Source organism: Dermacentor andersoni, chromosome 3, assembly GCF_023375885.2.
Source record: "Dermacentor andersoni chromosome 3, qqDerAnde1_hic_scaffold, whole genome shotgun sequence".
Taxonomy (NCBI): domain Eukaryota; kingdom Metazoa; phylum Arthropoda; class Arachnida; order Ixodida; family Ixodidae; genus Dermacentor; species Dermacentor andersoni.
Genome location: NC_092816.1, coordinates 196958315 through 196973117, shown reverse-complemented (window position 1 = coordinate 196973117; position 14803 = coordinate 196958315). Strand labels below are relative to the sequence as shown.

The following is a 14803-nucleotide window of genomic DNA, read 5'->3' as shown; positions in this document are numbered from 1 at the left end:
TGGCATGCTGCGTAAAGGCAAGAAATTATGCAACGCCGAATACGTGTACGCCGCTCAAGAAATAAGCGGCGAAGTTTTAGCGCGGTGTCAATCACAAGTGGAAGCGAGTCGCGTACGAAGTTGAACTTCAGGTAACGTTTCCACGCTGCAAGATTAAGGCGCACAAAGGCGAGGAAATGCTTGCTATAAATGAATTCACAGCAGCGATAAGCCCACATCATGTGTGCGGAACTGCACGAGCGCACGATCGTACGCGCCGCGACGGCAGCGAAACGGCGGGCCTCCTGCTATCTATGTTGATTGCCTGCCGCTAGACAAGTAGTTATGCCTGCACTGTAGTAGCGGCCATCTGTCCCTTTAGCAACTGATAAATAACTGATGCAATGCATATGAGCTCGCAGTAACGTACGTGCGAAGTGCGCAGCAGCGCGAGCTCGTGCGCTGCTCGCTTGATGTAGCTTATAATGACAGCGTTCGAACATCGATGTGCTGCAATCAATACTACCTTGCTGCGCTGCCTCAACGTGCTGGCTTAATTGAGGTCAAGGATGAGCACATTTAACTCTCTAACCTGTGCTGCTCATAGTGGGGTAGTGGATTGCCACCGAATCAGCCCGACCATTTGTGATCATTTGCACATGCCTGGTCACTTCACCACTTAGCACCGGTCGAATTGTTAATTGTCGCTGCGGCCGCGTCTCGAATCGTGAATCACCAGCCATGAATGTTGCTATGTCGGTCTGCCGTCGCGACTGTAGGTGCAAAAGGCCGAATTTTAGAACGCAGATAAGCAAGCTTAAAGAAAGGCGAAACAGTCAGCATGACGCGAAGTTTCGCGTACCCAGATCGACGAACGGCAGCGATCCAGCGCGCCCGACGCTCCGCTAATTCCCGAGGCCTTGAAGGAAAACGGTAGAATCTGATGTTGGGAGTCAGGTCTTCTTGCTCATGGCAGCCCACGACGCAGCAGTAAAGACGGTGACGCTTTTTCGAGCCTGAGCTAGGTCTCTCCGGATCGGCGTCGCCGATTTCTTCTGCTTCCAGCAATACCTCCCACGGAGAGTCCGTTTTCACTAAACAATAGGCTGCGGCGAGCTCGAAGCGTGGTCTGTGAGAAGTGACGAGCCTTTTCGCACTCGTAACATGGTAGAAAAAAGTGCGAATCGACGCAAAACTTGAGCTAGAAACGTGCCTCGCCACAGCCAGGGCTCAATACTACCCAAGCCGGTACTTCCCTGATAACGTTTCGCGCGCCGCCACCAGGCGCCGCTACTATACCTCAAACTCCAGCGCAAGACGCCCATAGCGGATTGGAAAGGCCGCATGTGCCAATATTGCTAACAAGAAGGCGTCGCAGTCCAAGTCACAGTTTCTCCTTTCGGCAAGCTGCGCTTGTCAGCGAAGATCGCGTCGCGCAGTTGAGCTTAGGCAATAAACGCATTCTTTGATGCTTTTGATGCTTTTCGTTATCATCTCTTCACATTAGGTCATATGTCTATGAGTGCACTTTCGAAACACTATAAGGGAAACAAACCGTCTTATACAATTAAATCAGGTTGTAATTATCAATAAACAGTTCGCTGGAATAAAAAAAAACGCATTTGTAAAAGCTGCGCACTTTTTTTTTTTGCCTTTGGAGAACTGGCAGCTAAGATAGGCTGACCAGGCTCTGTGTGTTGCCATTCTTTCGTATAAGGACTAGCGTTCTACAAAGGGCCGATGAACATTGTTTGATCAGTTAAAAAATTTTCTAGCAATATTTTTTACACTATCTTTAGACTATTGTAACTAGAACCTACTAACAGTCAATTGAAGTCCTACCAACTGTCTTTATACATCCTAACAACGCTCTAGTAACACCCTAGAAACAATTGGCCACCAACTCCTAATAGAAACTTGTTCATAGGATCTCTTTAGATTTCCTACCAATATCATATGAACATTTGGCTTTATACCTCCTAGTAACATTCTTTCACAAGAATGTTCATATAACTACTGCCAACTTCCCACCAACCACCTACTAAGATTCTTCCAATTGAAGAACGTTTGTAAACGTTCCGCCAACTTCCAATCAATCTCCTATTAACATTTGTCTTTATACACCCTAGTAACACCCCGCCAACAATTGGCCACACTACTTCAATTTAAGCATGTTTATAGATGATCTGTAAACATTCTAGTAACAGTCAAACAACACAAGTATTTAGGCTGTCTAGTAACATTGTGTCAATAGTTTACTCACATGTGCTTATGTGCTTGCTACTGACGTTTTACTAGCCCCCTAGCAACATTTGTCAGTATGTGCGAACATGTTGATAAAAGGCAGTTTGCAACCTAGAAGGTGCATGTACATGGAAATCAGATGTAAATTTGTACTAAAATAAGTTTGTTCACACAAAAATATTTGCACAAAATTATGAGCAATATAATAGAGAAATTATTAAAAATAATAAATTACTTAGTTGATTACGCCATGGCAGCTGTCGCACAATCTCTAGCAAGCATCGATGATAATGTATTTTTTACATTCAGAGCTTGAGAGCTGTTGTCTCTGAGAATGTTTGCAGAGAGAACCCTGCACAGAAACAAGATGGTCAGTGTTAACATTATATTCAGGTTAGCATATGACATGTATAGAACAGCTTTGTAACAAGGTTCACACGCAGTCTTTTTTTTTTTTTTTTTTTTTAATGCGAGGGTAGATGCCTCAGGGCATACAGGGTTATGGGATGGGGTGAATAAGGATGATTAAATGAATGAAAAAAGATTTGCTGATCTAATGTAGTCCAAGAGGGATCGATAACGTGGTCCCTGCGTCCAAGCAGTGTAATCGCTCGGATTATGCGGCGAGAGTCCCGATGCTGCGAGGTGCCGGAGCCTCGTCGGTTTAAGTGCAGGGCAAACCCACAGCAGGTGGTGGATGTCGGCTTCAGCATTTCACGACTTGCAGAGTGGACACTCAGGGCTAGGATATAACGGGCGAAAGTGCGGCCACTTCGTAGTCACGGCAGGAGTGAGGGCAACCCCGACCCTGATCCTCAGAAGCGCAACCTCCTCTGCACGGATAAGACCACGGGAGAGGTTTACCGAGAGAAGCAAGTCTTTTAATGGTGCATGTAAAATATTCTTTTTACAAAAGCAAGAAGTAGGTCTTTTAACGATGTATTTAAAATATTCTTTGTACAAAAGTAAGAGGGAATTCTTTTAACGGTGCATTTAAAATATTCTTTGTACGAAAATAAGGCGGAAGTCTTTTAACGGTCACCTTAAAGTATTCTTTGCATGAAAGTGAGAAGAATGTCTTTTAACGGTGTATTTAAGATATTCTTTATACAAAGGTAAGAAGGAAGTCCTTTAACTTTGTACTTAAAGCATTATTTATACAAAAGTAAGAAAGAAGTATTTTGACAGTGTATGAACAAATGTTACTACAATGTAAATGTGAATTGACTGCCATTAAGTAAATAGAAAGTTGGTAGAAGTTGTAAATAATGTTAAGAGACATTTTTGTAAGGGATGACCAAGACATGGGCAGTTACTATTCGTCTAGAAAAAACAAAGCAAGATGGGAGAAATAAAGCGAACAATAAAAACATTTCCACTGAACCTTTAAATTAACATATAAGTTGACATATAGGCGGGCACCTCCCGCATTAGGCTTTTTCTCCTACAGCGGACTCAACTCCTGGGTGCCAACTCTTCGACTTGTACCGTACACCTTCTCTCCATCAACGATCTATTTCCTATTGGATTTGCCGCCCAAGCTATGAACAAGAGAAGTGGCAGTTCCACTTCCAGAGAAAAAAACCTGCGTTCTCGCCGAAAATTTTACGACCTGATTTATATCTTCGGAACCAAACTGAAATGTCCGTAGATAGCGTCGACGTACATGCACAAATTTACACTTGCGTCGCCATCTGGGCACATAATGAAAGAAATCCGAGGACACTTAGGCACTTCTTACGAGTTGTGAGTGCGAAAGCCATAATGTATTATTGAACCCAGGGATACGGTCTTTTGAGTTTCGCTACTAAATTGGTGTGGGTTATTTTTTTGCAGTTTTTACGTCAGCATGTCAACTGACCGGAACCACCAACGAGGGATCGCCGTAATGGCCCGTGGCGTTGCATCACCATACCTAGTCTTTTAAGGCGCGTTGGTGTCGTGCGTCGCGAGAGTGCCCTAACGACAGGTCAACAAATACTACAGGACCAACGGCTCGGAAGAACGCAATACGCTCTCCCACACAAAGCTCTCAATAAACTCTAGGCAAGGGACTGGCGCCGCCTGCAAACTAACACATACCCACACTTGTCTCGTCTACACGCAATCTCCCCAGACAGTTATACGTCCCGAACATGTCCCTGGTGTAGCAACCACATAGCGACACTCGCGCACATAACACACGAATGCACCGACCGTCCGGGCGACGCAATTTCGCCACGAGTCACAACACACACACTCACTACGTGGTCTTGGGAGGCGAGACTCTCCGAACTGGACCTGGGAAGCCAACTGGCGACCCTCGACCAGGCCCGGCGAGCCGCGATCGCCAGTGGAGCCCTGTCAGAGGGAACCACCCAGGAATAAACCGCGCAACGGTTTCTGCAATAATAAAGTTCCTCCTCCTCCTCCTCTCCCCTGACGCAACACCTGGCACGCTATCGCACAGCAGGCATTCCGTTTAGTCCGCTATACTCCGTCGAGGCCTTAGCCAGTAAGTGCGAGCCATTGGCTTCCATTGGTTCCCGTTGGCTGTGACGTAGCCAGTGGAATTTAGGTGCACTTTCGCTGCTACAGACGCCGCCGGTCTCTCGCAGAATGTGACCACTTGACGCTTTCGCATAAAAGCAGCAGATGCCAGCGATTCGGTATGCACTGAAATCATATGCTTCGGCAGCATCGCTCACCCAAAGTGGAAGCACTATCTTATTTTGCCTAGTTTTCCTTCAAACAAATGCGCTCACCTAGTGCGGGGAGCTGCATAAGAAGCCAGTGACTAAAGGGCGGCGGAAGAACATGCGGTCGGAAAAAGTACTAATTTGAAGAGCAAATCTGGAAAATGCAAATGATATTTATTATTTGAAAGATAACTATACACTTTTAATTAAATTAACTTGGATATACAGATAATCGTGAATTATATAAATAAACTCTGACTTTATCTTCACTGAGGCGTACGCAACTTCCACTTTTTCACATATTAACGCATGTTTTGGAGCTGGAAATTCGTAGACGTACACACTTTAGAACACTGAGCCTCCTGGTAGTCTAAACAGCCCCGGCAATGTAACATGTCGCGTTCTAAAAAAATGCAAGCGGAAGCTTTTCAGCGGTTGAAGGATTGGCTTAAACGCCCCATTTCAGTGAAAGAGAAGAAAATGTCTCAGTCGACGATTCAAGCCCGTGGTCGCGACGCGCGCAGAAGAAGACGTGAATCTCGCGCAGTTCGGAAGCGGGAATCGTTCGCCCCACAGGAACGTCTGGTTCGGATCGCAAAAGTGAGCTCTCGAGGTTTTGGCTAAGTATCGGTCCGATTTAGTCGTTTTGTAGGTACCAAGCAGTGCTTTGAGATAAATTTATATTGTCTGACACGTTGATAGTGCCGCAAATGCCGAAAATTTCTCCAGCGGACGGCCCGGTGCGATCTCCGCCTTGGTCGGCCTCCCTACCACCTGATCAAATGCCTCTTTAAGCTTTTTTTCATAGCGCGGTGTGCAGCATTCTTGTCGCGCTGTGCCTTTGCATGGAGGAGCCATACGGCTCAACAACCCGAAAGCAGTGCAGGCGGAACTTAAGGGGGCAACGCGTCACTACTTGCACATCACTGATGTACGACAGCTCGGCAGAGGTGGGATTGTTTACCGTTCGGCCAGACCAGGCGTGTGTATATGACCTACTTAAGTGCTCATCATTTGGATCGATGCAAGTGTGTGCTTTCATTCACCTGCATCTTGCCTGCAGTAAAGAAATAGGTCGTGGTGTAGACTCCAATTTAGGGCTGGCAGAGACTGTAAAAAAGCTATCCGTGGCTGGCGTAATTGCTGTTTACCGGTGCAACAGAATGGTGGAAAATACACGTGTCCCTACTGAGTCAGTAATTGCCACGTTTGCAGGTACATCTTGCCCTACTGAGTTAAAAATCTGGCCTTTAATATTCAAAGTGGACCCACATGCCTTGCGCTTATTGCAATGTCGCAACTATTGGCGCTATGGTCATAGCATGGGTGGTTGTAAATCCAGGCTTCGTTCTTGCGCCTGCGGCGGGCACCATTCAGCCATTGCTTGCTCGGTCGAAATTTCGAATTTATTTCAAAATGAAATAATAAGCATGCAATATTCCGGTTTTGTCAACCAAAGAACCAGGCGGGATTCCGTAAAGGCTACTCAACAATAGACCATATTCACACTATCAATCAGGTGATAGAGAAATGTGCGGAATATAACCAACCCTTATATATAGCTTTCATTGATTACGAGAAAGCGTTTGATTCAGTCGAAATCTCAGCAGTCATGGAGGCATTACGGAATCAGGGTGTAGACGAGCCGTATGTAAAAATATTGAAAGATACCTATAGCGGCTCCACAGCCACCGTAGTCCTCCATAAAGAAAGCAACAAAATCCCAATAAAGAAAGGCGTCAGGCAGGGAGATACGATCTCTCCAATGCTATTCACAGCGTGTTTACAGGAGGTATTCATAGACCTGCATTGGGAAGAATTGGGGATAAGAGTTAGTGGAGAATACCTCAGTAACTTGCGATTCGCTGATGATATTGCCTTGCTTAATAACTCAGGGAACCAATTGCAATGCATGCTCACTGACCTGGAGATGCAAAGCAGAAGAGTGAGTCTAAAAATTAATCTGCAGAAAACTAAAGTAATGTTTAACAGTCTCGGAAGACAACAGCAATTTACAATAAGTAGCGAGGCACTGGAAGTAGTAAGGGAATACATCTACTTAGGGCAGGTAGTGACAGCGGATCCGGATCATGAGACGGAAATAATGAGAATAAGAATGAGCTGGGGTGCGTTTGGCAAGCATTCTCAGATCCTAAACAGCAGGTTGCCATTATCCCTCAAGAGAAAAGTGTATAATAGCAGTGTCTTACCTGTACTCACCTACGGGGCAGAAACCTGGAGGCTTGCGAAAAGGGTTCTACTGAAATTGAGGACGACGTAACGATGCATGAAAAGAAGAATGATGGGTGCAACGTTAAGGGATAATAAAAGAGCAGATTGGGTGAGGGAACAAACGCGAGTTAATGACACCTTAGTTGAAATCAAGAAAAAGAAATGGGGGCATGGGCAGGACATGTAATGAGGAGGGAAGATAACCGATGGTCATTAAGGGTTACGGACTGGATTCCAAGGGAAGCGAAGCGTTGCAGGGGACGGCAGAAAGATAGGTGGGCGGATGAGATTAAGAAGTTTGCAGGGAAGACATGGCCACAATTATTACATGACCGGGGTTGTTGGAGAAGTATGGGAGAGGCCTTTGCCCTGCAGTTGGCGTAAGCAGGCTAATTATGATGATTCCGGTTTTTCAGATCCCCAAAAATGATTCCTCGCCCCTTGAGCTTGGAGTCAGTAGTTTTAACCAACAGTGAAAACGCTGACTCTCTAGATGTAATTTCGAGAGGGTTAGGGACCCGATTCGCTACCTGTCTGGTTTTCTCTCCTCAGGGACAGGGCACTTCAGAAGATTTCGAAAAGTTTTCTTTGTCAGAATTGTCCTAAGCTGTTTCCTGTTTACCAGTTGCAGCCCGAGGTCCCGATGGACTCACTACTAGGATGATACACTTCTCTTTGAAGTCGCTCCTAACGACTTGTTAGATACCCTAAATTACTCAATACAATATGAATGAATCCCTCCTGTGTGGAGAATCGCGAAGGTGATCCCTCTGCTGAAAGACCAAACCAAAGGGTATGTTCTAGAAAATATTCGGCCTATTTCTCTAACATTAAATTTTGTAAAATAATAGAAATGTTATGAAGCGCAGGTATTGTTAAGTTTGTGACCACAAGACAATTATTCAGCCCCTGACAAATTGGAATTAAACCAGGGATGTCAATTTGGTGCGCACACGCCCAACTAGAGAGCTAGAAGCATGGTTGGACAGTATTCGCTTGTCCATTAATGTAAGTAAGTGTGCCGTTCTTGTCTTTCCTCTACAAGACCCAGTTATTATATCCCTTTTGGAACGCCATTCCACTATTCCACAAGTGGAGAAAGTTAAGTACATTGCAATAATTTATGATGAAAATCTTAATTGGCGGCACCATACTGAACATATAACTTCAAAAGCTTCCCGTGCAATGGGGATATTAAGAAGGATAATCAGTTATCGATGGGGCATGCGTGGAGACACACTCATAATGATTTGCCGTATGTATATCCGACCTATACTAGAGTTTGGTTGTGTATTGTTCTCCGGCGCCTCTGCTTACAAGCTACGTCCACTAGTCTTGCTGGAACGGGAAGCGCTTCGCTTATGTCTTGGGCCACCAAAGTTTGTCGCCAACGCTGTGCTCTACAAGGAATCACGATTACCTTCCCTTGAAATCAGATTTAATATACTCACCGTTCAAACATTCATAAGGCTCTACGATTCCCCACTAAGAAGATCCCAGTTCATCTTCCTCAAGCAACGAGCCCAATTTTTTGGAGTCAAATGGCCTCGATTTCGCACGCCACAATGATTATATCACAATTGTTATAGAATCTTTTAGATATACATATAAATTTATGTAATCACGGTAAACAGTATCTGAAATTTCTTGGTTATTACTAATGATGACTTATACCCAAATAATGCAAAGCAGCTTGCCTCGCATATTTTTAACGGCTTACTCCAGGATCACTTTAATCAGCTCGACACTAACGTAATTACAGCAACAGATGCTTCGCAGAGTGAGGAAAAGGCTGGAGTTGAAATTTTTTTATCATCATTAGATTGGTCTTTTTCTATTCCGCTTCCCTACTTCACTCCAATATTCCTCACAGAATTCCTAGCTGTTGTCCTAGCTTTGCTGAAGCTAGAATCTTCCAGGACAACCATGGTAATGATCACACACTCTATCAGTGTGCACCTCACTTACGGCTCCCGGCGAGTCGCATATATTAAAAACTTCGTGCGCACTGGCTCCAAGCTATTTGCGGAGTTTACAATTAATATGGGTACCTGGGCACAAAGCAATATTTATGAATGAGGCGGCAGACAGATTGGCCAAGGCTTCTATCAGTGGCCCGGTACTTACCCTTCTTCGAACGACGGGTTTTATCACGTCTGTCAGGTTTAGAAGATACGTCCATTTAACATCAAAATCATATCTTGAATCATCCTCGGAACTACACCACTCACAATTCCCTTGGAGCAGGTACTTTTGCAAAACAAGACAAACGGAAGTGACATTAACGAGACTGCATTGTCGAGTCCCATCTCTAAATTTATACAAGCACCGATTTGGTCTGGCAAATCCCCTTTGTGCCATTTTTGCAACTCTTTCGAGGCGATCGGACACTACTTACTTGTGTGCCGGCGTTTCTCCGCCCTGAGAAAAATGACATTAGAAATTACAGTGCAACAGCTCGGCCAGCCATTGAACACTCCGGTACTGCTGTCTTTCGGAGCGTCTGTGCTTGGGTACTCACACAGGAATCTGTGCATCGCCTTAACAAAATTCAATATTGAATGAAACCGATTTTACTGTTGACCGTACGACTCATTTCATTGCTCCTTGTTTGCGTCATTTATATTAGACTTCCTTTTCTCTTGATTGAATGACCGTCTACTGAACCGTTTTGAACTTTCCTCGCTTCAATTTACGCAACAAATATATAGATTTTAAAACCATTACTTGAAAACGTAAGTAATGTCTGCCTGACTCTTGACCGATCCCCGTGCGTGGGTATGCGCCAAACTCATCAAGGTCATCATCATCATCATCATTGCAATCACTCAACGAGCTTCGACATTCTGCCACCTCAGTGTGCCCTTTTTTCTCCGCTCCTATTCTGCAGAACGAAGGAGCTCCGACTGTTTCGCGGAACTTGAGTTTCTCGGTTTCGCTGTCGCTAACCGCAGCCTCGAGTGCGCAGATCAGGCAGTTCCACCGTGTGCCGGAATCTCGTCACATCGCGGCACGTCTTCCATTGATACCAACGCTTCCTAGTGTCGTGAGTACAGCTACAATATTTTGTTTATTTCATTCCGTTTTATTTTATTACCGTTCTTGCTCGTCGCTTATGGTATACTTTTAATCCATACTTTCTGGAACCTTACCTGTCCTCCTCCGGCGACGCACGTGAGCGCCGTGTACTGAGTAGCTAGAAGACTATTCTAGAGAACTACTCTATTCGTTGTAGCGAGCGAGCGTTGCTTCTTTCTCAAGTACCCTGTGGCGCTTGATAAGAAGTATTCCGTTTCGTCAGGCCGTTACATTGCATTTGTAGTCGTGGAGAAGCGGTTCAAAAGTTACAGAGTTGGCAGAAGTAGGTGGAAGATCTCAAACGAGATAACGCGAAAGAGAGGGCATGCATGGAGTGGGGAGCGGGGTGGTGAGCGAATCCAGGGTGGTGAGCGCACGTGCGCAGCGCATTCGCCAGTGCGAAGCGAGAACCACAGCGGCTGTTATACAGTGTTGTGTGTTTCTAGACGCACACGTTCGGTGACACGATTAGCACGACGCTCTTTGCGCTCGCCTTCCTGCGGCCGCTGGATAAAGAGTTGTAAGATTATTTGCCGTGATCCTCCAGGAGACGTCTAAGCGAATTGTTCTGCGCACACTTCTCAGCTTGCATCTCCAAAATATCATTACTTTCGATACGGCGACACTAACGGCGCCAGTCCTTCCGTGAAGTCGACTGGGTACTGGCGCTGCGCTGCGACGAGACGAAAGCGATGCCGCCGGTGGGGGGAGTGGAGAAAGCATGTTATTTTGAGCAGCCACTTTATTAGCGTGCGCGTGACCTGATTGCGCCATTTCTATAGGTGTAAGGATACAGATGTAATCATTGTCGGCCACAAATGACATTTGGGCGTTTCATTATTATTGCGCTATGTAAGGCAGACGCTAGCGTTGAACAAGATGAACACTGACTAGTAACGAAGACACGAAAAAGCGCTTCGTCGAGTCAACTTTGTGTGTTCATTCCCAGTCAATGTCCATCTCGTCCGCTCAGTGTGTCGCGCAGGTAGCGCACCTGTGAAATCCGAGGGAGTGTGTGGCGAATTGGGCGCGTTGGTGCACACCTGAAAAGGCTGCCGCCCTCCCCCCCAATAAAGAAGACACAGACGGAGACGGGACGACGAGGACTAGCGCTGAAATATTCTGAAATTTCATAATTAGACAGCGATGCGTTACTTAGTTCCATTTTTTTTTTACTTTTAACAATTCACTGCTGTTCAAAATTTGTAATAAACACTAAGCACTGAACTGTTTTCCCTTCGTTTGTTGTCTAGGTTCCCCGTATATGAAATGTAGTCGCCGATACAACTACTAAGGTAGGCCTGCTAGCGAAAAAATCGCTAAGTGCCATGCAATGGGCACCGGTACGTGCTTAACGAATCGAAGAATCTGAGGAATAATGGGGTAGTGCGAATCCATGTGCCGTGATTCTATCACGCGTAATTTTAGTGCGCAATTATTGATGTACCACGCAGCCTAAGGGGTAAATATTTACGTTATACCGTATGAACGGCACTGAGTTCATAAATGAGCACTAAGGTGGGCTACCAGAAGCACCTATGCGTTTGTTTCGTTTGCATATAGCAGCCTGGTGCTACTGCTTTAGCAGAGGCAGTATGTCACGCGGTTAAACGTGAAGAATCTTTTAACACATGCGTTCTCTCTGTCAGCAGAAATTAAGACTAATATATTATGCCGCGATTAAACGAAGCAAACTGTAGCAGATCTAATTCTCATAAGCATGGACGGCATTACAAACGCCTTCCTCTTTCGAGGTAGCCACTATATCTTCAGTCGTTGTGTACACCTGACTAAGTTGCGCGATGGACGTTTCGCGCGTGGCAGTACGGCAGCCATGTCGAGCGGCGGATCCGGGGGCTCAGGCTCAGCCGACGCCGCCCTGGCAGGCCCTCCCGACAAGGACTACTACGACAGCACACGGGCCATAGCCTACATGAGCATCTGCATCGCGCTCAGCTACCAGTGTCTCACCGAGTTCCCCTACCTGCTCGTCATGCACGGAGGAAGTGAGTTTGTCCTGGCGCTCTTAAGACCAACGAACCTACAGGCAATTTCACTGAAATTGCAATGATATTTTTTTTTTGAAGATTACTACGAAGAAAGAAAGAGATGAAGCCAAATGGAAAAGATAGAAATGCGCGTGTATAATGCAATTTATTAGAAGATACCACTTAATAAATTGAAAGAGTGCAAATAAAACAGGCACGGGCAAGACAGGCAGCCGCACAACCTCTCTTCAGGTTATCCCGTAAAATATGCCAGCTCTCCCGAAAACACGTCTTGTAACAGATCTGTTCGGGCCTTTGGCTTTAACTATTCGATGTTATAGCTACTGAAACGGGGTGAAAACAATTCCACTCTTTAGAATATTGCGGTGGCAATGGTTGAGAAAATGCATTGGTCCTTACGAACAAAATTGAAACCTTTCGATGATAATGCAAGCGCAGCCTGATAACGAGGTATTATAAACTCACTATGCTACAAAGTATGATCAAATACCCGATACAATCAAGCGTATGTGTTCACGTTGTACTGCGACAACATTATGAGATAATTTGATCCCTATTCATAAATATCGTTGTGACTTCGCCAACATGATGGTCATCAATGAGTTATGACATTCTGGTTTACTGTTTCTGTAGTCGCTGTCTGCGAGTTAACTTACCTCCAGTAAACCAAACCACACCCGCGCAGACTGCTTTTTCTTCATTGCGTACAAACACGTCAAGTATACATCCAAACTAACCATGTGGCTATCGCTATAGAACTCACTACGCACCCACCATACCTATTGCTATATAACCACGCACACATACATTGCATATCTGACTACAGCTATCTATCTATTGTACAACCACTTCGACAAATTGGAATGTGGCGCAGAATATTGCAGAATGCAGTGTGGCCGCAGCACTCACGTAAGCTGCTCCGCCATGTTCCATCGTTATTAACCCAGCGGTCGTGATCACTGATCCCATTATATTACATTGGCAAATGTATGGGCACGTGAGGCAAATTTTTACCGTCGACGTAAGTTGCGCGAGCCATAAAAATGAGCTGCCCGCGCACCTTCCGCTGCGATATCTAGGGCGATCGAGCGAGCGTGAGCCAAAAAGGATAGAAGCTTGATGCGTGCCGTTCTTCCGCCTTCTCATGGAGGCAGTAAAACAACCAGGAGAGAGCCTGCCACCAGGTAGCTAGCCTCGGCAGAGTGTGACGTGGCCCATGTTTTTTTATTTATTTTTGCGGGGACTATCTAAGCTTCGTTTCTTGGGAAGTCAGCCGTGCTTGGTAGCCGAATTATTCAGCGGATTGTCTGTTTGGTGGTAGCATTTAGTGAAGCCTGCCCTCAGGCGACAGACATGGATGAAAGAACAGACGTTTTTTTTTGTCAACCTTCAGCCGCGCGTATCGCGCTTTCGTAAAGATTTGCTACCTTGAAGCATAAAGGAAGGCTAGGGCACATGGTGCACGACCATACACTAAATCTAAAAGTTAGAATTATAGGTATCCCAGAAATTCTAGTTTGTTGGATTTGAACCTATTTAACTAATCGAAACGATAGGTAGATGTGGGCGGTCAACATTCAGATGATCTGCTCCACTCACTTTTGGTATACCTCAAGGCATCGTGAAAGGGCCCTTACTATTCCATTTGTATAATAATGATACTGTTGTTGTTGTAGGCTCTGGTGTGGAATATCAGCTCAGGGTTGTGTTTCGTTTAAAGAAACTGCTTGCGCTAATGATTACAATGACGTCGACACCAGTTTGGGTAATAAAGAGCAATGCTAGGGTACTAACCACAAGCTAATACGTCTGCCATGCACTTGCGCACAAAAGAAAGATCAACTTCTATGTACTTCCCCATTGTGGTATTTACCATTACAACAAGTCACTGGTTATACGTTATGTCGTGTGACACTGACTTCTAACCTATCTAGGAACCCCCATATTGGTAACATTTGCTCATCTGCCTTCTGAAAGTTCTTGTGTGCTGAATCGTATACTTGAAACCACTCTTACTAACTTTTCTGCCATGGTTCTTTTCTTCTTTAAGCACAAGATAGAGTATGCACACAATGTGTGGGACCCTTACACTAAATATAATTCTTACATTCGTATTCATAGGAATGTTCCAAGAGTTATCTGTAACAAACTTGCCGGTGTTAAAGACTCGCGCTCACAGGTCGTGGAACATAAACGACATGCAGCTATTACAAGTACGACAGCAAAAATGTGAGCTTGAATGTCTCTCCCGACTTAATAACAAACCAGCTTCAGATACATCATCATGTTTATCACCTATAACTAGCAGGCCTACCCCCACCACCATCAAAAGCGCAATTAATGCCATGCGTGTGTTTTGCGCGTACTGACCGGTTCCAGTTTTCTTTTTTTAAGGGCCATAGATTATCGGAATTCTCACTGAATCAGATGATGACACTTCGAGCGAACACCAATCCGTCTTCATCCTTGTTGATTTCTATTGCTGAATTATTTTTCTTCCTAATTGACCTCCCTGCTTGGACCTTGCGTGCGTATAGTTTCTAATAAATATATAAATAAATAAACATAAAATAAATAAATAAA

At 45.0% G+C, this 14803-nt stretch overlaps 1 protein-coding gene across 1 annotated transcript in view; it reads left to right on the top strand.

Annotated features, from left to right (window-relative positions):
- Positions 1-12045: 12045 nt before the first annotated feature.
- Positions 12046-14803, top strand: part of LOC126524375 (sodium-dependent proline transporter-like) — an 80770-nt gene continuing 78012 nt past the window's right edge. The window contains exon 1 of the mRNA XM_072286974.1: positions 12046-12217. Within this exon, the coding sequence (XP_072143075.1) occupies positions 12046-12217 (172 nt within the window). The remainder of the gene's footprint in view (positions 12218-14803) is intronic.